Genomic DNA, 27,875 nt, shown 5'->3' with positions numbered 1-27,875 from the left:
TAGACTATGAAAAATATTCCGTTACAAAATATTTACATTTATTAACACATTACAAATGCATAAAAACAGCAAACTGTTTCGGAGTGTATACAGGTACATATCACTGGTGATTGGGTTGAGGAAAATTCCTAATACCTATGAGATCATCCAATGAAGTTTTTTATCTACAAAAAAATCAAAAGAAAAGTTTGAGTTTACATCTGGAGTTACAAGGTAACCAAAAAAGTTCTTGCCGTTCTACAGCAGTGATAAACAAAGAGCAATACAGTGGACTGTACGTACCTTTAGGTTTCGAAGTAATCTTCATCAGCATCCAACACCTTTTGCCAACGTTCCTGCAGCTGCACAATACCCTGGTGATAAAACTCGGCGGGCTTGGATGCAAAGAAGTCCGTGAGTGCGTTCTGCAGGTCTCCCTCATTTGCGAAGTACCTCCCAGGAGGTGGTTGTCGAGGGAATGAAACTGGTGGTAAACTGTTCGTGAAAGGTCCGGTGAATATGGTGGATGGCACAGTGTCTCCCAGCCAAGTTGTTGAACGGTCTCCCGGGTCTTCTTTGCCACATGTGGCTTGGCATTATCGTGCACGAACAGCACACCTTTGCGATTCACCAATGCCAGCTCCTTCTGCCGCAATGCATGGTGCACACTTTGCAACTGTTGAGAGTAGAGGTCAGCAGTAATGGTCTTACCAGTTGGAAGGAGCTCGTAATGCACCACTTGCAGACAATTCCAGCATACAAAGAGCATACAAAGAGCATAACCTTTCGTGGGTGCAGAGGTGGTCTTGAGGTGTGAGGAACAGGATCACGTGGCGACAACCAATGTCTGGTATACTTGGGAGTGTCACAGAGGAGCCACTTTTCATCACCAGTGAGCAAGCGATCAAATATGGGTGTGTTCAGGTGCCGAGTGAGCAAGGACAAACAGCCTGTCACTCGTTGTTCCTTATTGGCTGCCGACAATGTGTGGAGTACCCACTTGCTTAACTTGTATGACTTCCCTATCTCATGCAGGTGCAGTCTGACTGTTTCAGCAGAAACATGGAACCTTTCTGCAAGTTCATCACACGTAAGACCACTGTCCTCTCTGTGAGCGCATGATTAATGGGACGTTAAAAACGACAAGAACTTTTTTTGGTTACCTTGTACTAGGAAAACAGTGACACAACACAGATAATGATTATAGCATCTGAATACACTTTTCACTCTGTATGACGGCTACAGAATTAATATGGTGCATGGAAAAAAACAATGCCACACATTAAGGTTGGTCAGATATCAACATTTAAGCAATAACAATAAAGTACTGTTACATACTTTCTACCAATCTGATACAATTGCACATGTTCCATGAACAACATGAATGATTCATTACCCACTTTATTTCATGTGTATAACCATGTTCATTTTCCCTCAGAAAAAGAAACTGTATATTTTGACATTTCCTTTGCAAAACATGAGTATCTGGAAGATCACTTGAAGTGGAAAATGTTAGCTGGGGGGATGTTTGGATGAGCCTTAAAGTTAACTGGGGGAATGCTCCTATGGTTTCACATGGTGACAATGGGGCAGTTTGGGGGAGGCTTTGTGATTTTTTTTTTCTATGGGGGGATACCATTCCCCTCGCATGTCACCTCACTACGAGCCCTGCTCTGGAATTATGTATGTAGATGCATAAAATAAGAACAATAAGAACAAAATGGTCAAATTGTGCACCAAATCACAGACCCAGATCAGTAAATGCATCAGTATGGTCATATCAGCTGATAATGAGAGAATACTATCAGTGCTACAAACACATGTACGTATATATATATTAATGGCATCTGCTTTTTGGCATGTCCATGACGATGTGCAAAAAACAGTTAAAAAAACGTATACAAAAAACTATGAACCTATGTTGCTTACTTTAACTTCCTTGGAATCTATTAACCCTGTGTTGCTCATGTACAGTCTCTAGAGGCATGCATATTTCGATTTTGACGAAAACACGAAATGTGAAATAACACATTCTAATGTTAATTTTTTTTGTTTCTGAAAGGTGTGAGGTGCATTTTCCTACCTTGTTTTGTCACGAAATGACGTGAAATGAACTGAAAATGCGAAATAGAGTCAAACACGAAATTTACCGTTTATATACCGACGAGACATTTTCTAAAGTCTGAAGTATCCTGTTAGTTATGCAATTCACGGAAAATTGCTTAATTCTGCTGTAAAAATTTGAGAAGCAAAAATGAACCCCTTTATACAGGAATAAACTTAATATTCTGGTAATGATTTAATGTGCTATTAGAAGGGATATGTTTATTTTGTGTAATAGTGCAGTTTTTAAATCAAATTTGGGATTTTATTCACATTTTTAAAACCAAAATGTCATTTTATATACCGTTTTTTCACCGCTATAACAGTGAAATTTCATTTCATTTACCGCTTTTGAACCTGAAATTGACATTTTGTACCAAAATTTTGTTTTTTTATTTACCAAAAATATGCCTCTAATAGTCTCTAATTCAAGGTATGTGGTTTTAACGTCATCATTTATCATTGATTGTTTTGTCAACATCCTCTCTCTGTCTAGTCGAATTTCTCACCTGCCAATATTACACCACGATTTTGTTTTCAGTGTTAGGTCTGCTTTAGATGGAAGCATTTCCTTTAACATTCCTGCTAGCATAAATGCTTTGTAAATACTTCCAAAAAATCTCATAGCAGATAGTATTTTACATGGAAACATTTTGGTTAGCTTTTGCAATTAGAATGTTGAGTTACACCATCCCTGGTGAGTGTCTGGTGTTTACAAATAAAAATGAAATTCTTCCACACGTGTACTGTATACATTATAAACTAGGTAGTTAAGGAACATCATTGCTTTGTACCTAAAACAGATTTTAGGAAAAATTATTCCTCTCAGTTGACTAGTTAGGCACATATTTTTGGTAAATAAAAAAGCAAAATTTCGGTACAAATACGGAGTCAATTTCAGGTTCAAAAGCGGTAAATAAAATAAAATATCGGTGTTATAGCGGTGAAAAAATGGATGAAAAGTGGTATATAAAAAGACATATTGGTTTTAAAATTGTGAATATAATCCTAAATTTGATTTAAAAACTACACTTATTCCACAGAATTAACATTTCACTTCTAATAGCACATTTATGTAGTTATTAGAGTATTACGTTTATTTCTGTGTAAAGGAGTCCATTTTTGCTTGTCGAATATTAACAGCCGAATTAATTAATTTTCCGGGAATTGCATAACTCTCAGGATAATTCAGACCTCAGAAGGTGTCTCGTCGGTGAATAAACCCTAAATTTCGTGTTTAATAGTTAATTTCGCTTTTTGCAGTTTATTTCGCATTATTTCGTGACAAAACATGTTCACAAAATGCACCTCACACCTTTCAAAGACATGAAAAATTAACACTACAATGTGTTTTTTCACATTTCGTTTTTTAGTCAAAAACGAAATATGCATGCCCCTAGTTATGGGGTCTTATAATGTGAAGTTATGCTTTGTTTACATTTCACACGGCTGCTATTACATCTACACTCGTGACCTAGAGGTTGCTTCTGATTTGTTATGCTACGAAAATAGGACCAATTCTATCCTTGAGAAATGCCATGAAATATGCCATGCATCTGAAATGCCATAAAATTTTTCACTTTACACAGTAACATTTCGGTCACAGCACAGACGTTAAGAAACCTTCTAGGGAAAAAGTTTTCGTCTAAAGTGGGCCTTAGTCAGACATTTGAGCCACTAGGGGGCGTTCCTTGAAGCCCCTTGGTCTAAGAGTCCACGCGCGACTAACGGCATATCTAGTTTTTACTGAAAACCCAGTCAACAGTTCTGTGAGCAACTAACGCAGTTTACCATTTTTGTTGATTTGTGTGTTTGTGATTTCTATGAAACTGTGATACTTATGCAATAACTGAACAATTTGGTGTATTAAGATGGACATATGGGAAGAACAGCGGATAAGATAGCTAGCTATTCCTGGAAATTCCGAGGGAAAGTGACTCAACCACGGAAGCCTATCAGCTTAACAATTTGTACGAGTGGCATGAAAAATGTCCAAGATAAGGACATCATCACAAAGAAAATTGTTTGTCCTCATATTCTCTATGCCCTGTGCAAGTTTATTGGTGTGGTAGCACGACACTGTATACACTCCCAGCCACAACACACACAAACACACATTTCATCATGAGTTCCTAAGTTCAATTCACCATAGGTACATATAGTGGTTCCAATTCCACTTCAAATTCGAAGTCCAGTAAGGATGACGATTGTGAATTAAAATTTTTGGGTCCATCGGCACATATGGCCATTTTGCTCCTTCAGTGTATATGGAAAAATCTTAACACGTTAGTCTTAAATAAGGGGTAGAAAAATTCCCTTGAGAAATGTTAAAAAGTGCAGGTTTTGAGGGACCTGCGCAAGACATACACAACACATTTTAAAAAGGTAAGGTCACACTACAAAAAAAACTTCCTCAGAGAGTAGAAAAGGCCCACTCTTATCACAAAGCTAAAAATATTTGTTAAAATGCTCTCATCCTCACTCAACATGGATGATAAAGGGCTGGGAAGATTAAAACTTTGCCAGGGGAAATTAAAATCGGCACATTCAACATGTATGCGCCAAACAGTTCCAATGGCATTACCAAGATGACAGTGGAGGGTCCAGTCGTTGCAGAAAATGACAATGTATGATGGAGTTCTAGGTTCGAAAGTTGGCCATTCTAGGACCATGATAAAATTCAATGCCTGGTTCTCAAGGTAAAGTTTCTAAAAATTCAAGGCTACAAGCAAATGTTTTCTCAATTTCAACTTTATGTATTACCACCTCTCACCAACCACACATGCCACACACAAATATATTAACAATATAAAGGTACTGTGCGATTCCAATGTATCAAAACATTTGAATTTAATTCAATTAAACGGTATAAACTATTAAAATATTTCATTTAAGGTTCATTTCACATACTCAGACTTGAAATATATCTATATTATAAAAAAAACACGTCACAATTGTTTCAGGATATACAACTCTACCAAAAAAATTGTTGATTGTTCAAGAATTTCAATCTCAACTTAATCAACTTCTAGATACTTTATCTCCCGTCTGTCAGATAGATTGTTCTGCAAAGGACACTAACAAAGTAAAATAATTTAGAGAATTTGGCATTATATTCCATGCAGCCTTATTTTCCTTCCTCGATAAAAATTAAAACTAAACTGTGAAAATACTGCCTCAGAGCATTTACAAATATGTATAAATTCAGTGGGATTTGGATTAATAAAAGTTGCAATTTTTCACGTCAACGGAGAAAATTCACTCAGAATTCCCGGAGCAAATAATTCATGTATAATTCCTGGAATTCAAGGAGTTCCCTAGTGAGTAGCAACCCAGATTTGATTCCCAGGGCCATTGACCCACTGTTCCCCCTCGAGAATTACATCGATTTTTTTATTAATCGACAGATTTCAATGTTTTACATAATACATATGCAGTTCCAGCATTTGGAAAGCAGAAATAATGGAGATATTTGATCCCAAAGTATGGCGCACTTAAGTTAAAACCTGCAATTTCAGAGTACTTTTGCTGCTTTTTGTTAGTAAAAACTATTGGTATGCACACTAAAATAATGGAAGAACACGTCGAAAATAACTATCAGTACCAAACCAAGCCATCCTAACCTAACTACGTAAAATTATAGCTGCTGTGGTGGAAAGTCATTTTGAGAGCTAAATTTACTTGCGTGAAGTCTTCGGGCTGTTCTGTTACATGGTAAAGTAACACACTAACGTAACAGACATACTTTACTTTACAATAACACATTTCTGTGCGCAAAAATCAATGAAAAATGATCATAAAGAACAAAATCTTCATAAACTATGCAAAATATTTCACTTTCTCCAGGGGGCACAGAGGGTCAAAGGTACCAGATTCTCTGTGACGGAAGATAGCACAGTGGTTGGGATATTACTTTAAACCATAGGTCTGGTTTTAATTAGTTTATCTGAGCTTAAAGTGGACCTAAAACAAAGTTCTTGCCAAGATTATTCAGATAGGAACAAGAGGAACATTAGCTTCTAAATATGATGTGTCCATGTGGAAGAGAAGTATCTTCTCAAAAGGTCCCTGTTTTAGACCCTAAAATAACCACTTACCTCTTATTTACGACCACCTTTTTTGGTAGTCTTCTTCTCATCCTTGGATAACCACTGGTTTTCATCGTATTGTACCTTTCTTTTGGGAGGCTGGCCTTTCTTTTGTTTCCTTATTTGAGATAAAATAGAGACTTGCTCTGGAGGAAACCTACAAAAAAAAAATACAACACTTCAATTTCTGCTCAAACAGCTTTAAAATTAAATATTTCTACATTTTCATGACAGAGGAGAAAGAAACAAAATTATGGTCAGGAATGGATCCATGGTGAGGGAGACAGGGCCAATTGCCCCTCCTGTAAATTATCAAAAATGTGTAATTTAATTTAATTTTGTACCACCATTGTGTAAAAAGGAATTACAGCTACTTTAATATTCTAAATATATCTCTCGGGTAGGGACCTTGACTTTACACAAATCCGTTAACACCAAAAAATAATCGTAATTTTTGCAACAAAGTGTTTATGTGTATGAAGTGACATATTCTAATCAAATATTTTCATGCAGTTGAAATTACAAAATAATGCGAATTTGGCTAAAAATGCAAATTGTGGCCTTTTTTGTGAATTTCAGCACAATTGTACTTTAAAAAAACGAAAAATCCAACATTCTTGTGTGTAAGGCAAAAAAAAAGTACCATATTTACAGAAGTATAACATTCACATTTTCCACAAGAAATCATGGAAAATAACTTCCACTAAAATAGTCTTCAACAAACGAAGCTGTCATGAACAGGCATAGGCCATGTGACCAACAAATTAAAATACTAGTATAAAAGCACAATCAAGGTATAATTTGTGATATATTTGGTAGAAAAGCATGCTGAAGTAAAAATATGAATCTTGGGGAGGGGGGAAATTACATCACACTTTCTGAAAAAAAAATAACACCGAAAAATTGAGGTCCCTACTCTCAAAAAATTCTTTGAATATTTAAAAACAAAATTTTGGTAGACTGGTAAGGTCTTTGGAATAGAAGTTATACAGGGTGATTCTCTCCTCAGAGGCCACAAACTATTGCTTATAAAAATTTATGTTATTGTGATAATGGCGTTAAAATTTACCCATATGTGGATGCAAAACAGCATGCCCCCCTGATATAATGGATTTGTCCAGTGACTTTCACTTGCCATTTGCATCTTGATAGTTGCATGTCGTATGAGTGTCGTATGAGTAACAATGTATTTAGTCACACAGCAGGTTTTCCTCATTCATAAATACTGGAAAGCACGTTCATGAATCATCGAAGTGTTGCATCCACAGGGTGTTTACCAAAATAACAAATCCAAAATTCGTGTCCTTTCTTTCCTATTCCTTGACCTTTATTCCCTTTTTCTTAACATTTATTTAATTGTCCCCTACTTATGTATAGTTGGAAAGAAAAACCCCTATCAAAGTCCGGTTAAGATGAAAGTTGAAGCTGTACTTTAACAAGAGATTTAGACTTGCTTTAACCTTTTGTGTCCCAAGCATCTCGATCGAGATGTGTCAAGGTCGTAGTTTTTACGTTATAACTTTTCTATTTTTGGCTAGAATTTCGATTTTTTTAATATATATATTGTTCCTAACACATGTATTTAACAGAAATGTTTCTTGCACCTTTTTTTTCCTTCATGAAAATGGAGGGGAAAAGGCGGGAAAAGGGTTCTCTCTTTGCGTCTCTTTTCAAGGGAAAATTTTTGCCGACAAAGGAAGACGGGCTTTGTTGTTCTAAAGCAATGCTTTTCACTCCTGCCTGTTAACTGCATTCGAAGGAAACTTGTTTATCAGTATCCGATGTCAAAATGAAAGTTTTCCGTAAGGGTGCTAGCAGGGGGTAGGGGTGGGGGAGGGGGAAGACTGGTTGTTGAATCTGCGTTGTGAGAATGGAATTTCGAAGCACGCTGAAGGAAACCTTTGTTTTTAGCACAAGTGTCCACAAGTTGCAACATGGGTTACCCTGCATTGTCTAAAAATAGTAGGGATGGGTCAATATGAAATTTTGGCCGATACCGATAAAGTACCGATATAAAATTTACAGATACCGATAACCGATATTCTACCGATCCGATACAAAATTAGAAATGGTCCTTGAAGAACCTGAAAGATTCACTGACCTCTTTAATAAATGTGTGTTTCAAGGTGACTGCAGTGCAAGATAAATTGCATATTTAGACATTTACTTTTTTAGAAAGTAGGGCATGGATATTATCCATAAAAATTACAACAAAATGGCAGAATTTTGCACTAAATTATCAGATAATAATCGATATATCGGATCGGTAAAATAATCGGTAATTTTACCGATAAACCGATACACCGATATGCCTATATCGGCCGATACCGATAGAGTACCGATTAATCGGTCCCATCCCTAAAAAATAGAATTTCAAGCAGCTGCAACAATTACCGCTCATTTTTCACTGCGTTCTAGCTTTTCGTCCGTGAATGTTGTACGTAGGTGTCATTTTGTGCCCAAGTGCGAGGACATTTTTTGCGTGAATTGACCATTTTTTAAAATCATTTTTGGGGGGGTTTCTCCCTTCCCCCTCCATATATATGCCAAATTTACATAAATTTTGGATTTTGTGCATTTGACATTCTTTTTTCAGGGGGGGGACCATTTTTTTAACAAAAGTATTTTTGAGGGGATTTCCTCCCTTTCCCCCTCGATATATACGCCGAATGTGCATAAATTATATATCGTCTGAATCTGTGATTCATTCTGCATACAACGGTATATCGTTCATATCTCCAGGGCAAATAGTCTCTGAGCTAAAGTCATTTCAAGGTACCGCTGCATTTTGAAGCTTGAATCAGTGGCGTGCCGACCATTCCTTTTGGGGGTACAACTCACGTTACATTGGTCATATGATAATAATGCAAATATTTATGTGTTTCTTACATGTCAGTTATCATTTCCATGTGCATGTCGACACTGTCATGTATTTTTTTCTTGGGGGGGAGGGGGACCCCATTTCCCCCCCCCCGAAATTTTGGAATTTTGAGACTTAGCCCCCTCCCCACCACCACATATACGCCGAATTTGCTTAAATTTCATATAGTCTGAATCTCTGGTTCATTCCACGTACAACGGTATATCACTCATCTCTCTAGGGCAATTAGCCTCCGATCTACACTCATTTAATTGAAACTCTGCATTTTGCTCAAAATCTGCTCGGGACCAAGAGGGTTACATGTGAAAATGGTCTTGGGACTCAAAAGGTTAATTATTAATGCATGTAAAAATCAATGCTTCAGACTTCAGCCTGGATGGGGAATGGGCACATTACTATATAATATTTTTACAAAACTTCACTCATACAAGAATGTAATTCTTAAGAAACAATGTGAACAAATCATAACAACAACACAATACAAAGATTTCTAAATATTGAATTCATCAAATCCCAGTACAGGTATACAACAATGTAAATTCAATACTGTAAAAAATAGCAAAAATTCTTGACCAAAAGCATAATTTATTGACTTGCTCTCGACTTTCTTGACCTACTTGTAGATTTCTTTACTTTCTTGACATTCTTGAATGGTAAACACCCTGACCCAGAAATTGGTTAAAAAGTTGGGAGACAACGGAAAGCCATCTTACATACCATGCATGAGGTCACAAAATGCCTGAAGAAACAATACACAATGTAAAGAAGCGATTTCTGGTGCCACCATCTAAGTCACTACGAAAAGTTTCCCAAGGGACTAATCTCCCACATTCCACGTGTCAAACAGCTGCAAAGAAAGCAAAACTACGCTGTAATAATGAGATCATTACTTGATCCTTTCTATGTTGTAAATTACATATACGTGTACTAACTTAATTAGACTGGCTGGTTTTTAGTTTCACGTGTCTAGGTTATTTTAGTAGCATTTATATTAATGTGTTTTTTAATCCTGTATATGCAACTTTTGGATTTTCTCTTGTGTTTCTAATCTTTCTTTTTTAATTCTTGGCTCTTGGGATAGGCGGCTGTGTCGGTTACAATCAACCAGTGGAAGATTCCAGTAATGGGTTTTGGGTCATTAGCAGGACCTATAAATAGGAAGGTGACAGGGTCTTAGATGTTTAGTGGAGTACTGCAATGTGAGGAGGTATCTTTTTCTCTAAGGGGGCAGCTGAAAAAGCTTGCATATTACTATGAACCCATGGTTTTTTGCTATTTTTACATTGTTTCAATAGTTTATTTCATGTGGGAAACCGGACGCACACACACATACCTTTGGCGACATTTTTTGGTACTGACTGCCAAGTTTAACTTCTGTGAATAATCTATGATGAATAAACAAACCTTCATATATCTAAAGGAAGTCTCAACCAATACCAATTAGCCATTCAATTCATTACTCGAATTTTCACCTTCCCCACATCAACACTTGCTAAGGAGTATTATGCAAATCTCCAAGAGTTCAACGACGCTGAAGATCCAAGTAGCACAATCTATTAATCCAATCATTGTTACAAAAAGTGCCTTTTCTTAAAAACGTAGCTCCTGTGTTTGTAAAAGCATCCAGGATATTATTGCTGCTGCTAGAATATAGGAACATAGAGAGATCATTAGAGTTGTAGTCCCCATTTTTTTCATTCCACCTAAATTTATGGAAGCAAATACAAAAGGACCTGTTTTTAAGATCTCCTCTGCTTTTCTAATCTCTTTTGTAGGGGTATTATTAGAATAATGACTCATATTATGTAAAATATACATTCCGCTCTTTAGGTAGACGTTGTTATGATTTGAGGAAACACCTGTCGATTGCCAATTATTTCTGTTATATTCCACAGAACTTCAGGTACTGTATGTTTGAACTTAGGGACAAAGGTTTAAAATGTATGTGTGTGTGCATGGAAGGTGGGACGTGTAAATTGCCGTAAATTCCCATTAATGTCGACACTAAGAAACGTATTCCAGAATATGGAGAAATGCATTCAAGTGTGCTTGGATGTGAAAGGAAACTATTTTCAGCATCAATTTCATACCTTTTCTAGGCAATAGTTTTGGTCCCCTAGTGAGAGAATCACCCTGTATATTAACATTCATAAATATTCCGAATATAACTTTAAAATGTTAAACAATGTTAAAGCATAAGTATGGGTGCTGGTTCACAGTGGCATTGGTTCAGCAGTTATCCTGCTATCCTCGAAACCTCACAGCAGAACAGGAAAGTGAAATTTACCTTCTTTATTTCTAACTATCAACGTGCAGAAGCACTTACTTACCTCTGAAGGAACTGAGCTTGCTCCTCTTCAGTCAGACCGAACTTATGGATGTTTGGAATCAACTTCTTTAGGAAATGTTCCTTGAGCGATTGCCATGTCTTCCCAGGACACACCTGCAGAAGGAAGAAGAAAAAAGGAATCTATTAAATAGGATACATGACTAAGCATTGATGTGACAAACTGCGAAAGCTAGAGTTGAACTGGCACTAATACATCAAATTTAATCACCATTACCAGCTGCTATTTTCCCAGAGTCCTGGTATCCCACAGTCTGCAAAATTTCAAATGCAGCACAATATAATGTGCTGTAAACAACATTTATCAATATTATTTATGATTATGCAAAAAATTATTAATTTTACACCATCCTGTGAGAAAAGTAAATTTCACCATTAAATGACACTAATTATTGTATTCTGATGATCTTATATTTGCACTAATGAACATTTTAATTAATATTCTGATACAGGATGGCACGGAGTTGACTGATACATTTCACATTTCAAATCTGAATACTGCATCGGTGCAATAGCTTGTCATGGTTGGCAGGAAGGGGGACTGTAGAGGAGAGGGTGCCATTTCATATAGTCGGTTGCAATGGAGCATTGGAAAATGCAACGTGTTACTTGTGTTCATAGTTATTACGAAAGGAAGTCTGTGACAGGAGTGCAGCGTGTTTTTAGATGACAGTTCAGTGTTGGTCGGCACGGACACGTACCATCTCAGAATACCATATTGACTTAGGTGAAGAAATTTGAAGAAATGTATCATGACTATTAAAAACTAAAACAAGCCATTGTTGCAAAGTTGCAGCTATTGATGAGGACCCATGGAGGCACACGTAGGCAACTTCTAGACATGCTTGCAACAGCATTGATGTAAACGGAGGTCATCTGCCTGATGTAGTTTCTTAAAAAATAAGCTTGTAATCTGCAAGTAATAAATAGCATATTTGGACGTATTTACGGATGGTTTGTTATCCAAGACCATTTGAAATGTGTCAGTTAGCTCAGTGCTACACTGTATATTAACATCTATAAACACTAGAGCTGCGGTGGCCTAGTCGGTAAGGTATCTGACTGCCACATGAGAGGTACAGGTTCAATATCCACGATGGGTGATTTAAGGTCTGAATTTATCTGGCCTTGTCCCCACAAAAAGTAACTCTGGGGCTCACCCAGCCTCAAAACCTTGTGTACCTGGCGGAGGGGGGTAAAGGAAAGTGGCGTGTGGTGCTGATCACATCACCTCCAAAGTGAGCGATGTTGATAATGTGTAGGGCCCAAGCCATACATTCCCTAAATGTGCCCTTATGGCAAGGTACTTTGTGCACAGGGAACCTTAACTATAAACAATATCAAGAACTTAATTCATTGATTGATTTTGTTTATTTTACTTCACTTTTCTGCCACTTTTGGCTAATGGCAAAGATGAAGATCTTTGATGGTGGATTGAAGAAGGGACACTCACAAAGAACACCTATGACCAGGCTGGGATTTGAACCCAGGACCCCTGGTGTCATAGTTCTAACCACTCCAGTATGGAGGTCATCACTATGAAGAACATTAAATTAAATTAATACAAGGATGGTATCAGTGAAAATTAGCAAGTGTGTGTGTTCGAAATGCTATTGCATTATCTTCAATAAATGTACTGTACAAATTATATCATGGCTAGGTCATGTGAACAAGAGATTCCTGCAAGGTTACAAAGAAAAACTTACGTCAACAAGATGTCTGAACTCCTATGTAGGCCCATGGGAAAGTGAAAATGTTTGCTTTGTTGAAGAAGCAAAGGTCCATTATAATAAAGTTTGAGTGGAAACATTTTTCTGCACAGGATATGTTTAGGATAGTTTCTTTTCCAGGGCATCTACAATTTTGTAAAAACAGAAACAACATCGAAAAGTTCCAGACCAGATCATTGGTGCAACTAATGAGTCATGCGGTCACTGTTACCAACTTTAAATTTTAAACTGTTCAAGCAGCACTTGAAATGTTCATCACATGTAATCAATTTGTAAGAAATTTCTTCCGTAATACAAAAACTTTTCGATGTTGTTTCTGTTTTCACAAAATTGTAGATGCCCTGGTAGAAAACATTTGTACTACTGACTGACACCTGCAACAAAGTACGAAGAAGCATGCACGTGCACTCCGGTACAACAAGGCCAGCAGCGGTGGCACACAGCATAACTTTTAGAAAATTACTTCTTTAACTTTTAGTTTCTCCCTTATTTCTTAAGTGTTGCCTCAACAGAATCAACCTGCAAGCCTCCAAGGTTCGTCCTTTTCCGATATGGGGCCATCAACACCCTCTCGCGGCGTGTTGACAAAACATCTGTGTGACATCACCCTGGCGAGCTTGGCCAGCCTGTAGCCTGCAATGCCACCAAAGGCCCGAGAAATCAACTGGCGTCTTTGAAGGAATGAATGGGAGGGTATGTTGTGTGGAAGCAAATTCTTTTTCCCAATTGGCAAGGGCGGAAAGAAAACCAGAGTGCCATCGGTTCAGACTGTTGATGTCCTCAGTGTTGCGAACTGCACGATTCAGTGTCCAAGTGTACCGTATACTGTCAGCAATGTAGCATATCCAACACGCTAGTTTAAAATTTATATTCATAAATAAACTATAAAGTTTCAAAACACAGGAAAAACAGAAAAATATGATTACTGACATACGGATGACATATCTATCTACGAAAGACCTTTCCTGTCGAGCAGGAAAGGCCGCACCTGCAAGTTGTTATTAGTGATACACACAGGATTTTTAGTTTTTGAACGTTTTTTAACATGAGAATAGGTTAATTGTGCATGTTTTTAGTGAACGACGAGCTTTTTACATACCTCTGGGGCGGGGATGTAAAATCTTAAATGTATCCACACCAACCTTTGTTCCACAATCCTTTTATTACATTTTGACGTGGTACTATGTCAAGTACCTAGTTTTTTCATACGAACCTGAAGAAGGGGATAGTTAGTCTCCAAAACGAAGTTCTAAAGAAAAGAAAATAGGAACAACATACTCACATATGTAAGTACCGTTTTTAACGTCCTTTATATATTTTGGAATTGTGAGTTATACACACCAAACCTACAAAATGCTAAATACGTTTCACAACAGACCAACTGAAATTCGAAAAAATGAACAACTGCGCAAAGCTTTCCAATCAGAGACGTTAAGGAAACAGTATAAGGTAGAGTGCTAGTTTTTTCAGTATAACGTACCATGTGGAAGTAATGAATTCTTGATTTTCTTAATTTTTCGGGATCTGCTTCCCCAACAGAAAATGTCACCGCACACCACTGGAAGCAAGTTACACAAAAAGCGCCATTGTATGTACATTTTTGGAAAATTCAAAGAACTTTGCAAAATGTTGCTACAGATTTTCTCTGGTGTAATTTTGCCAATTCAACTAGTTGCTCATGATATCCCCTCCCCTTCTAGAAAAGTTATATTATTTGTGACTTACTTAGTTAGTGTTATCTCCTCCTCGGCACAGAGATAAGATTATTTTGTTTTCGTAAATTTCATTCTGAATGGAATTTTATCCTCAATTGCAATGTAGTACTTTTTCAATCATTAGAGTTCTGATATCAGTGATGCTGAACACTAATAAAACATGGGGGGACATCATAAAATCAGTATTTACATTACAAAAGGTTTTTGCATAGTCATCTATTTCAACAAATCGTTGTTCACTCACCTTGTTGTGAGTTATCTAGTTTGACACGCTGCATTGATAGTAACACGATGCAAAATAATTTTTAGTTCATATCTTCAGACAGGTGCAAATAGCAGGCAGTGATGGTTCATACATTTCAGCAAACAAATGATACACATGAAATCAAGAGATGATTTACAATTTCAAGACCAGAAAAATGGCATAAAATGAACAAAATGTATATTTCAAGACCATTAAAATAAATTTGTCCGATACATATGTGGTCATCATTTTGACATAAAAATAAAACATTCTTATGAAAAAATATTAATTTGAGAAGTTACAAAATCTATCCAAACTCAAGGCTTCTGCAAATAATGCAAATTCAATGTCTCCATGCGTAGTGAAATTTAATTGCCATTGACAACACTGACACTGGTGCTCACGTCGGAATGAAGAAAGTACATAGGGTCTCACATGACTTCTTAGTTCCTGCATAAAGAGAAAAACCTGGCAGGCATGGTGGCCTGTGGATTCTTGTTCAGGGAAGCTTGCTCACGCAATGTCCAACACTTGGCTTGACGTGCATTCTTCAGTTGTTGCATAATTAAGTGGACTACTCTACCCCAATCATGTGGCTGATGTTAACTATATAATATTACATCATTAGAAAGTGTAGCAGAAAATTGCAGCTGATCTTCGAAGAAAGAAAAATAAAACATTCAGACAACATGCAAAGTATAATGGTGTATTTCATACCTTACAGATGGTTAAAGGGTTGGGGATCAGGTGTACTCCATGCACCTATGAATGTTACAGAAAATGATGTGCGTAACGGAGGGTTAACACAGAGACCAGAAATCATGAGCTCCAAATGTTCGCAAATTTATCCATTGCTGCTACTTTGTTACGCATTCTCTATTGTATGAGTTCTACTATGAAAAGGTTGATTTTTTCCAGAAGATTAAATTTTCATGACTTTCTCACATTTTCTACGCCTTTATTCCATATTAAAAAAAAAAGCCCAAGAGCACCAACCCTGGTCTGCCTAACAAAATACAATCAATATTATTATTACAATTATTTCTACTCATAAACATGCTTATGTGAATAACGTAGAAAGGTCAATTGACTTACTTGTTTATTTTACATCGCTTATCTGCCACTTTTTGGATAATCGCAAAGATGAAGATGAAACTGATGAACACTCACAAAGAACACCCTTGCCTAGGCTGGGATTTAAACCTGGGATCTCTGGCATCGTAGCACATTGTCGAGTATGACACTCTTACCAACTAGTTTTCCCAAAATGTGGCCTATTGCGTGTATCAAAAAAAAGAGAGGCCTTACGTTGGCATGATTTCTTTATTGCAGTGTTTCTGTGGTTACGTGTATATGGATTACAGTGATTTTGAGTTTTTCTTTTTTTCCACTTATTGTACAGATTTGTTAATCGGGACTGGACCTACATTTTTAAAGTGAGATGCAATCACTATGTGCATCCAGCGGCATCGAACCTGGGATCCCTTGATTACAGGCTGATGATATTACCATTATGCCATTGGGGAGACCTCAGGGGAGTAAAATGAGAATGTAGTGAAGAATTGGAACATAACCATGAAAGTATCTGGGTGTTCTGATAATTCTCTACTCTTAGGAGTTTTCAAGAGAAAGAGTTCATGAAACTCTGTACATGTTTAAACGCACGGTCATGAGGGTTAAGAGCAATATGACGTGTAGATATGGCCCCACTTCTCGGGCCTGTAACAAACTTTCAATTCACACAATTGCCAGCTCTGTTTCGAATTGGACTCGAAAGTGCCCCAAATGGAAGTTGGTCTGAAGATCGAACTACGCAATGCAGTCCAGTTGACATTGCCACACAGTGCATGAGAACCAGCAACTTTTGTCCCACTCTCACATTGTTTTTCCCATATGTGGCACCAGCGAAATTCTGCCCAGCTGCCTATTTTCATGGCCGTGCCTTAAGTGTGTCATGAGACCCTTGACACATTTTTTTCTGGTGTTTCTATTTTACACACTAGTTTATATTTGAGCCCATTTGCAACCTTCCCCCATGATTATTTCAGAAAACTAGACGTTATAATTATATAAAAATAATCCAGAAAGCAAAATTGATATACTGGAAGGTACTCACCTCCGCTGACTCCATTTCTTGCCAGAACAGTCTTCCTTTGACTTCATCATATGCATCCTCCTGTTTGATGTGCTCTAAGATAGCCCTGTCTTCTTCCTCACTGTACTCTTTCCTGTAACACAACATAATCCACTAAGTTCACAAAACTGAATTTAACTGAATGTTAGCATCTCCGTGATTAACTAAAAGTGACATAAAACTGGAGTAAAATCAACTAAATCAATCAAAAATTTTAGCAAATGTTATGTTTTTGTATCAAGAACAAAAAACTCAGGCATAATTACAACACAGAGATGAAATCCTGGGGAGAAGGGGAGAATCCCCAACCAATAATCTTGGTCCCAAAAAATCCCTACCTCCAATAATTTTCAGGAGGGGGACAGTGATGTTACAACAACAAATCAATTTGTTTCGACTTAAAATATACTTTAGTACAGGGGTAGAAAAATACAGGGTGCCCCATCGCCATAGCACCTGAATTTTGAAATACAGTTCCATTTTTTTAAATAATATTTAGCATCTCGCTTACTGAAATTTTCATTATCTTTCTTTAAATAACAAGTACAGTATGTCTCTCTTAGTGTGTGTGTGTTATTGAATCGGAATAATAAACATGCCACTATTAAATTTTGCACTGTTGTTAGTCAAATTTCAAAACTGAAACGATATGGAAGAGTTAGAATGTATTGCATATTTATTTATGCTGTTACCAGTTAAGCCTTCTTTGTACGTGTGTGTGTGTGTCAATAAAAATCCTTCACCCTTCCCCAAAACACACATACTAGTCTTCAATTATTTTGCTCCCTGCTGTCACATATGACATGATTAAGCTTAAAAAATACCATGCCTAACCTTCTCATAGGCTTCAAGAATGTATTTCTCACATCTGGCACCAAAGCTTCCCAATCATCCCAAGAATTGGATGAATCTTCATCCATCTCTGTACATCTGAAAAAAAGAACGAGGGAAATAATGCAAAGACACACACTTAATATTACACGTGCAACACATCTAGATAGAAACAATCTACATAATTCAGTGTTTTTGTGATTCTACTTTCTACCTATCCATGCTCTGTATTGACTCATCTACATAAAAATTAAAACTCTATACATCAGGATAAAAAAATTCAGGGTGTCCGGTCGACATGGAGCATGAAAATTTTCACCTGGCAGCAGAATTTCCAAATACAGTTCTACATATATACAGGGTGAGCATAAAGTCTTTCCCTGATTACAAACTTTTATTGCTATAGAACTATGCTAGATACAGATATGCGGTTTGTTGGAAATTGTAGCTTAACTCAAAAGTTGTTGTTTTTTTTTTTCAGTACACTTTGACATGTGCTCCCTTTGATGCCCTTAGAACGTCTAGGCGATACTCAATTTCTCTCCATGTCCTTGCCAACATCTCTTCTGTCACCGTCTCTATAGAATCCCGTATTTGTGTCTGAAGAGTTTGCATATCAGGAACTTGTGAACTAAACACTGTGTCCTTAACGTAACCCCATAAAAAAATCAAAAGGGGTTATGTCCGGCGAACGCTGTGGCCAGGTATCAGACAAGAGAATAAGAATCAGACAAAACAAAGAAATGGAAAAAACTTGATGTATTGCACTACTTATTGCCATAGGTTTTATTTGCCTATCTACCGTGGAAGTTGAGATATATAAATATTCATAATCAGGGAAATACTTTATGCTCACCCTGTATATTGATAAAAGGAAGGCGGGCAAGAAGGGCTAAACAAAAAATGAGAGGAGAGAGGAAACACTTACCAGACACAGGAAAATTTGAAGTATTCCTGTGTCTGGTGAGTGTTTTCCTTTCTCCTCATATATATATACTGACTATATATATATATATATATATATATATATATATATATATATATATATATGTCTTTGACAATAATTAAATAAAACTTTAAATATTTTAATCTTATAGATGTATTTGAAATCATCAAAAAAGGAGGATTATGGTTATGTAAACAAAAGGAACTTACATTATCCGGTTAGATAAAATGTGAAATATCCTTACTTTCTCTTTGTTGCACCACCAGACTCCATGCTTTTTGATCTGGAAAAAAAGTAATATATATCTTATCAATGTGAACCTAAGGTTCCAGAAGGATAAAAAGAATACCCCTTACAGGGATTAGACAAATACAGGGTGCCTGGTTGACATGACACCTGGATTTTGAAATTCAGTTCTAAAAAATATATGTATAGCCTATATACTTAACATTTTGAGTTCACCAATGGAAATTCCCATTACCTTTTCTATTTTTTTTTAAATAACAACTACAGTATGTTTGTGTTTATTCTGTGTCACATGCATAATTAAATTAGAATAATAAACATGTCATTATTCTTTTTATTGTAGCTGGCTAAATTTTAAAATCCAGAGTGATATGATAGTCAGCCTTATATTAAGCCACATCCCCACTATGCCATCTGGCAAGACCGTGTGCAAAAGGTGCTCTGCATTGCCGATATAGACGAACGTGCACACCGGACTGAAGTGTGGAGACATGCATCAGTCTGGTTCAACAGCTCGTTGGCAGCACACGTGAAGAACTCCATGAAAATGTATGACAGGCATGGTTGGCAAAATTTGATTTTTTTAAAAATAAGCAAAAGTTCTTTTTTTCGTTTTAAACATGTTTTAATGAAGAACAAAAACATGTTTTAAATCCTTGGCATCCGTAAGGGTGATTTTTTTTTCAAATTTTGCTCTTCATTCGAAAAACTACTTTGATATTCCAAAATATGAAAAATTACATACACTTGGAATTCCTTCTAGAGTACTGACGTGAATTTTCGTGTAGTTTGCTTTCACTGTTATCTACATATTCTCAATAGTTTCACCATTACGTAAATCTATTAAATTACTGATAATAACAGTGAAAGCAAACTACAGAAAAATTCACATCAATACTTAAAGGAATTTTAAGCATATGTAATTTTTCATAATTTGGAATATCACAGGGTTTTTTCGAATGAAGATGAATACTTGAAAAAATTCACCCTTACAGCTGCCAAAGGTCCAGCCAAGCCTTAATCATCCAAGGAAGGACTGTCTCTCTCTTATAACACCATTAAGCCTTGTTTCCATGATACGAAAAACTCAATATGCTGACCAAGGCAGAAATTTATTTTATTATAAAACATAAACTAAACTTAACATTTCAGCAAGGTCTTCTTCAGACTCTGCACCAAGTACAAATGTAACAAGGTACACAACAGGACGATATATATACAGAAAAGAGGAAGGGATTATCTACGAAGTGAAATGTAAAGAATGTCAGAGTGTGTACATAGGAGAAACAAAAAAGATGCTGAAAGACAGGTTGAAAAAACATAGGGATGATGGACTACTTAAGAGAGAGAGAAATGCGATATTTAAACACACGAGAGAAACAGGACATGACATAGAGTGGGATGAAGCTAAGTAGATAGGAAGGGAGAAGAGAATGCTAGTGAGAAAATGGAAGGAGGCCAAGGAAATAGAGAAGAAAGTTGAAGAAGACGCAATGAACTGGAATGGCGGACTGAAGATAAACAAAGAATGGAAGAAGGTGTAAAAAGAGTGGAAAGGACAAGAGAGAAAGAGAAGAAGAGAAGGAAGAAAAATGAAGGAAAAAGAGCGTGAGATAAAAAGTCCAACCACATTCTAGATGGAAGAAAATATGTTTATCCTTTTAGGTGAAAGTACAGTTGACAAGGGAAAGACAACTTTCTAATAGTCTGAAGGGGAGCAATGTTTGTGTATATATATCATCCTGTTTTGTACCTTGTTAGATTTGTACTTGGTGCAGAGTCTGAAGAAGACCTTGCTAGAAGGTTGAAACATTACGTTTAGTTTATGTGGTACCAGTTTCATAGATCGGAGACACATTAAAATCGGATATTTTGTGTTTCGCATGGTTCGTACTTACCAATTGTGTATTGAGGAACATGGTTCAAGGTGCCATTATGCTTTTTACACGAAAACAAACTCAATTTTTCACATTCTGAGTGCTTTTTTTTGCTTCCGGAACACACAATATGGCAGGCACATCTTGACTCATGTTGTGGGTATGCAGTGTTTCAACCTTCTTCACCGAAAAATACCTACTATCGTGTTAGTCACCGGTGGAAATTATACATTATGCACAGATAGCTGACAGATAGCCCCACGAACCATTTCCGATAAGGTTAGGTTAGGTTTGGTTACATTAGGCAAGCATAGTAAAAACAAAAAAAACAGGGGGTTGAAACACTGACAGGGGATTAAGTCATCAAACGTACGCAGCATCCTGTTGTCGTAGGGCAAGTAAATGAAAGAAATGGCAATTGTGCGTCAGTGAGATATTTCTCTTGAAAAATTCATGATTTCCCGGTCAAATATATTCCTCGATGAAAGAAAATACCTCGACGAACGTTGTAAACCTTGGAGAAACTCATTTCCGTAAGTAGTTTCTTGTGTAAAATTGAAGAAATGTGTCTCCGATGTATGACACTGTTACAGTTTATGTTTCTTAATAAAATAAATTTCTGTCTTGGTCAGCATATTGAGTAAACACTTGATTAACTTCTTAAAATATTGGTAAATTTCCTGTATCCGGAAAATGTCTGAAACTCTGTTTTTATGTCACTTTCCATATTCCTAGTTACGTATTTTGCATTGAAGGTGGCATTTTGCTTTTTTCACGGAAATAATCTATATTTTCGACGTAAGAAGTAATTACATATTGTCATTTCAACATCATTCACCATTAAAAAAATAATTTACTCTTAAAAGGGCCTGAATGTTTTATGAGGGTCAAGTTGACCCCCAACGGCTGTTTTAGGTTAGGGTAGTTCTAGTCTTAATAATAAAAACTGTAAACTATAACTTTCTATGACTGCAGGGTAAGATGTGAAATCTTACTCTACAAACCCCCCCCCCCCCCCATCTGCCGAGAAAAAAAATGGTACTAGTTCACTATGGGGGTGACACTTACAAATAATTTATTTCGAACTTTTTTACATTGCTAAGGTACTATTTTGGAATGTGGAACATTTCCTAAGGTGTAATAATGCATTTCTAACTAAGATAATTTCTATTTCTTACATTTACGAGTACTTACTGGTACTTGTTATTTCGATTCTGCAACACACATTATGATAATAGTGTACTCGTTCATCGCGTGTTGTGTGAGTGTTTTCTCGATTTATGCAGTGTTGCAACCTTCTTCACCGGAAATTACCTACTTTTGTGCCCGGATTTGAAATTATGCTAATACCTCGCAAACCATTGACGTTAGCCTCGCAAACCATTGACATTAGTCCCACAAACCATTCACGTTAGCACCAAAAACCATTGACGTTAGCCCCAAAACCCAATGATGTTAGCCCCACAAACCATTTTCCGTTAAGGTTAGGTTGGGTTAGGTTAGGCAAGCATAGTTAAAAAAAAAATTAAAAATACTCGACACGTCATGTTCTAGGGAAAACACGGCAAGTTTGAAACACTGATTAAGGGGTTTACGTCATCTAACACACGGAACATTGTGCTCTCGTTCAGAAAGCAAATGGCGCAGCAGAAACAGCTTGTCGGAAAGAGATTTTCGCAGAAAACAACATGTATTCGCATTCAAATGGATCAAAACTACATTCACACTTCCACAATGCTACAGAAAATGATTTCTGTAAGTACTTCCCCCTGTAAATTTGAAGAAATCCATCACCCCCATAGTGAACTGTTACCAAAAATATGATTTGCTGTGTGTGTACGGTCTTAGCCTGTTCAGAGGTTGGCAACGCTGGTACTGGCTAACCTGCCGAGATCAAATCGACATGCCTGAACACAAGAGCTGCAACTGTCGGACCTCAGACCAGAAAATTATTCGCTAAAATTGAAGTATCCCAGAAAATGTATTTCTTCAATTTTACAGGAGAAAGTACTTACCGAAAAGAGTTTCTGTATACTCTACGAAGGTCTGCGAATTGTTTTTTCCCTTGCTGAATAAATTTTTGCGGCAAACCATCTATTTTTCAACATTAATGTCTCTCCAATGCACAAAACCTGTTCTATTGATGTCCTTCTACTACGTGAACCAAATTTTGTGTGTGCTTCATGACGTAACAACCGGTCCGTGTTTCCAAACACGCGGTTTTCCTATTGTGAAACAGTAGTATAACTTAAATTAACATGCATCTAACTGTGGATTATTTATGAACCGTTCATGGGGCTATCCATGCATGGTTCGTGGGGCTATCTGTGCATGGTTCGTGGGGCTATCCGTGCATGGTTTGTGGGGCTATCTATGAATATTTTTAACAATTTTGAAGATGACAATTTTAACTATGTTTGCCTAACCTAACCAAGCCTAACCTTGCCATGCATGGTTCGTGGAGCTATTTATGAATGGTTCATGAGGCTATCCATGCATGGTTCGTGGGGCTATTTATGAATGGTTCGTGGGGCTATTTATGAAAGGTTCGTGGGGCTATTTATGAATGGTTCGTGGGGCTATTTATGAATGGTTCATGGGGCTATCCGTGAATGGTTCATGGGGCTATTTATGAATGTCTTTAACAATTTTTAAGATGACAATTTTAACTATGTTTACCTAACCTAACCTTCCCATGCATGGTTCGTGAGGATATTTATGAATGGTTCCTGGGGCTTTTTATGAATGTTTTTAACAATTTTAACTATGTTTGCCTAACCTAACCGAACCTTGCCGTACCATTCATGGTTAGTGGGGTTATTGAACCTGGAAAAAAAATGGAACGAGTTTACAATACCGAACCACTCTCCAATTTTTATGAAATTTCGCCTACTCACTAATTGTGAAATCTTAATCACGAATCTGTATGTAATAATCGGCCGTAGAGTATGGAAATCGAGAAAAAAATGATATAAACTATGTTTTCTTAACGTAATTTAACCCTACGATACAAACAGCAGCTCCTCGGAACATGCCATTTTCCCCAAATGGGTGTCACTTATCGCACAACACTTTAGCAACATTGTGTTCTGACGTCACAGGAGAGAGCTTTTTCATGTTAGGCAAGACAAGGTAACGCATCTCTTAGCGAAAATAATAATTTTTCTTTGTATTTATAATGGAACCTAACCTAAACTTGTATGCATTCCTCGTCTGTCGTCAATATTCAAGGTAGCCAGATTGTTGTGCGTAAAGGAAGACCATTAATGAATTGCAAAAGAAAGATGGTTCTGAATTGCTGTGTATGGACAATCAACATGGTAAATCGCGAGGTTATTTTACAAGTTCTACACATAAATGTACAATTTTAACAAGTGACCGCCAAATATAAACTACAGATACGAGTACTACTTTACTATACCAGAGACACCTATCAATCATTTATTTCACAATTTTTTACATTGCTAACGTACTATTCTGCATTGCGGAACATTTATATAGGTGAAATAATGAATTTATAACGAAAATAATGTATATTTCTTACATTAACGAGTACTTACTGTTGTTCCTTATGTCCCAAAAACCATTGGCGTTAGCCCAAAAAAATCACGATTTACGTCATCTAACACACGGAACATTGTGCTCTCGTGCAGAAAGCAAATGGCGGCAGCAGCAATAGCATGTCGTAAATAGATTTTCATAGAAAACCACATGCATTCGCATTAAAATGGACAAAACTACATTCCCGAAAATCAACAACGCTACAGAAAATGATTTGCGTAAGTACTTTCTCCTGTAAATTTGAAGAAATCCATCTCCGTTATAGTAAAGTATTACCCAGATACGTCACCAGGACACCGAAATTAGTAAGTAGGCGAAATTTTATAGAAATTGGAGAGTGGTCCGGTATTGTAAACTCATGCCAAAAAAATACAAAATCAGCAACACGAAAGTAGGTATTTTTCGATGAACCACTGATCATCGACAACGCGTCAAGATTCCTCCGCCATATTGCGTGTAACGCAACCGAAAACGAACAAAGAAGAATTACTCGATATGTCGAAAATTTAGATTATTTGCGTGAAAAAAAAGGTAACATCATAGTATAGGGGTGACGGATTTCTCCAAATTTACAGGAGAAAGTACTTACGGAAATCGTTTTCTGTAGCACTGTGAAAGTTCATGAATATAGTTTTGATCCATTTTAATGCGAATAAATGTTGTTATAAGCGAAAATCTCTGTCCAACATGCTGTTTCTGCTGCTGCCATTTGGTTTCTGCACGAGAGCACAATAGATGATGTAATCCCGTAGTCAGTGTTTCAAACTCGACGTGTTTTCACTAGAACATGACGTGTCGAATATTTTTTTATTTAACTATGCTTGCCTAACCGGCTCGGGTACCCTTTTCTACACCCTCGATTTTTCCCACATTTCAAATATTCTCGTTACGAAAATTAGTTCTTCATAAGAAACGATGTTTCTAAATAGCGCGGAAAGTAATTTTTTTAGATCTACGTGCTAGGAAACTTACGTTTTTCAATATTTAGATTCCTTATGTAACGTCGAAACGGTTTTGCAGGGATTTGATCATGGCGCATCTTAGATTCATGTCACACGCGCACGTCTGAACATTTTCTTTTTCTTCTTATCTTTGACTTGTGCAATGGGATAATTTGCAATTTTTTCTTGTTATGAATGACTTGTGCAATGGGATAATTTGCGATTTCAATATATTATTTATGTAATTTATTGGCGGATTGGATATTTGAGACATTGCAATTGTTTTGTGCGACTTTAGACATTGGAATTGATTTGTGTGACATTGAATTAATACAAAAGGACTAAATATGAGATTGACCCACGTTCAACGGATGAAGGACATAGAGGAGTTTGTTCGAAGAGACATACGGGATTGTACATGACTTACAGGGAGATGGTCTGCTGCCCCACGAACCATTGGCGCTAGGCCCACGAACCATTGGCGATAGCCTCACGAACCATTGGCGCTAGCCCCACGAACCATTGGCGCTAGCCTCACGAACCAATGGCGCTAGCCCCACGAACCATTGACGCTAGTCCCACGTACCATTGGCGCTAGGCCCACGAACCATTGGTGCTAGCCTCATGAACCATTGGCGCTAGCCCCACGAACCATTGCCGCTAGCCCCACGAACCATTGGCGCTAGGCCCACGAACCATTGGCACTAGCCTCACGAACCATTGGCACTAGCCTCACGAACCATTGGCGCTAGCCCCACGAACCATTGGCGCTAGCCCCACGAATCATTGACGCTAGCCCCACGAACCATTCGCGCTAGCCCCACGAACCATTGGCGCGTGGATAGGTTAGTTCAGTTAGGTTGGGATCGATAGTTAAAATTTGGTGTCATGTTAGTATCACGATCTAGAAATTGGAAATAATTGCGAACCATTTCAAACGACAAAATTTCGACTTTAAACGGCTGTAGAGTCGTAAATACTTCTTTCCGCGCTCCAATTTTTTTTTATTCACAAATAGGATCAAATAATGTTCATAATGAAAAAAAAATATTTCAAAATTCGAGGGTGTAGAATAGGGTACCCCACCCGCCTAACCTAACTTAACGTAACCTTATGGTTTTTGGGGCTAACGTGAATGGTTTGGGGGGTTAACGTGAATGGTTTGGGGGGCTAACGCAAATGGTTTGTGGGGCTAATGTCAATGGTTTGTGGGGCTAACGTCAATGGTTTGCGAGACTAACGTCAATGGTTTGCGAGGTATTAGCATAATTTCAAATCCGGGCACGAAAGTAGGTATTTTCCGGTGAACGAGGTTGCAACACTGCATAAATCGACAAAACACTCGCACAAAGCGCGATGAACCAATACGCTGTCGCCATAATGTGTGTTACAGAATCGAAATAACAAGTAACAGTAAGTACTCGTAAATGTAAGAAATAGACATGATCTTAGTTAGAAATGCATTATTTCACCTTAGGAAATGTTCCGCATTCCAAAATAGTACGTTAGAAATGTAAAAAAGTGCGAAATATATGATTTATAGGTGTCACCCCCTATACTATAATAGTACAAAAAAAACAAAATGGCACCTTCAAGAATCCTTAGGAATGCAGAATACGTAAGTACTTACCAATGTGAAAAAGAAGAAAATAAAGGAATTCCAGACGTTTCGGGGATACTTAACATTTAATAATTATTCAACTGAAAAGTATGCTTCCCCCAAAAATAACAATAATAATACGACCTACTGAAATTAGAACAGCTCCCTGTGACATGCTCGTTTTCGCAATAGTCAAAAGTGGCAGAAAGGCGAAGTTCAATAAACCAAATCAATCCATTAATTGCGGTTTCATGTTTTACTATGCTCCTTCTTATCTATGTCCTTTAACGCATACTTCCGAGTTATAACGATTACTTACTGTGTGTTTGCTAAAGAAGAATTTTTTACTTTCGTATACTTCTTTCACCACCCGCCAGCGTTTACTCCACAGACGTTTACTTTACCCGCGTTTACTGTAGTCTTCTATTGCTGCCTGTGTGGTGCGAAGGGGTTTTATGAATCAGCATAACCGTTCCTAAAGGCTTTCATAGTTAGATTCCGCAGATCAGATAGAGGGTTCTTAGTATTCAAATAACGTCCATAAATGATTTGGAATGTTTTATGTGTTACGTTATGGTGCGCAGGATTAAGACTCTCAGCAATAAAATGATTCTCCTAAATGTTGGTGCTAGTCTGAAGTACGAGAACCCTT

General features: G+C 37.2%; 2 protein-coding genes across 7 annotated transcripts in view; one reads left to right on the top strand and one right to left on the bottom strand.

Annotated features, from left to right (window-relative positions):
- On the bottom strand, positions 1-27,875 carry LOC145996590 (uncharacterized). Of its 6 annotated transcripts, none has more exons than XM_083133133.1 (7): positions 27,372-27,518; positions 19,208-19,281; positions 18,056-18,151; positions 17,204-17,315; positions 11,382-11,494; positions 6,180-6,327; positions 1-164 (listed from the first exon to the last, which is right to left on the bottom strand). In XM_083133133.1, exons 1-6 carry the CDS (start codon positions 27,396-27,398, stop codon positions 6,183-6,185), a joined length of 567 nt encoding a protein of 188 aa, XP_082989259.1. In that variant the 5' UTR covers positions 27,399-27,518; the 3' UTR covers positions 1-164; positions 6,180-6,182. The 6 variants fall into 6 exon arrangements, 5 of the variants coding, with proteins under 5 accessions (XP_082989259.1, XP_082989262.1, XP_082989263.1 ...); XM_083133136.1 differs by having other exon boundaries at positions 4-164; positions 19,243-19,281; positions 27,372-27,516; XM_083133137.1 differs by lacking the exon at positions 27,372-27,518 and adding an exon at positions 27,543-27,875 and having other exon boundaries at positions 5-164.
- The window catches only part of LOC145996589 (interleukin-1 receptor-associated kinase 4-like), a 44,321-nt gene continuing 44,286 nt past the window's right edge, over positions 27,841-27,875 (top strand). Inside the window, exon 1 of the mRNA XM_083133130.1 lies at positions 27,841-27,861. The gene's annotated coding sequence lies outside the window, so the exon portion shown is untranslated. The remainder of the gene's footprint in view (positions 27,862-27,875) is intronic.

The sequence above is a fragment of the Lepisma saccharinum genome, chromosome 12 (assembly GCF_977018435.1).
Source record: "Lepisma saccharinum chromosome 12, izLepSacc3.1, whole genome shotgun sequence".
Lineage (NCBI taxonomy): Eukaryota > Metazoa > Arthropoda > Insecta > Zygentoma > Lepismatidae > Lepisma > Lepisma saccharinum.
Note: the sequence above shows the minus strand (reverse complement) of the source record. Positions and strands in the feature narration are given on the sequence as shown.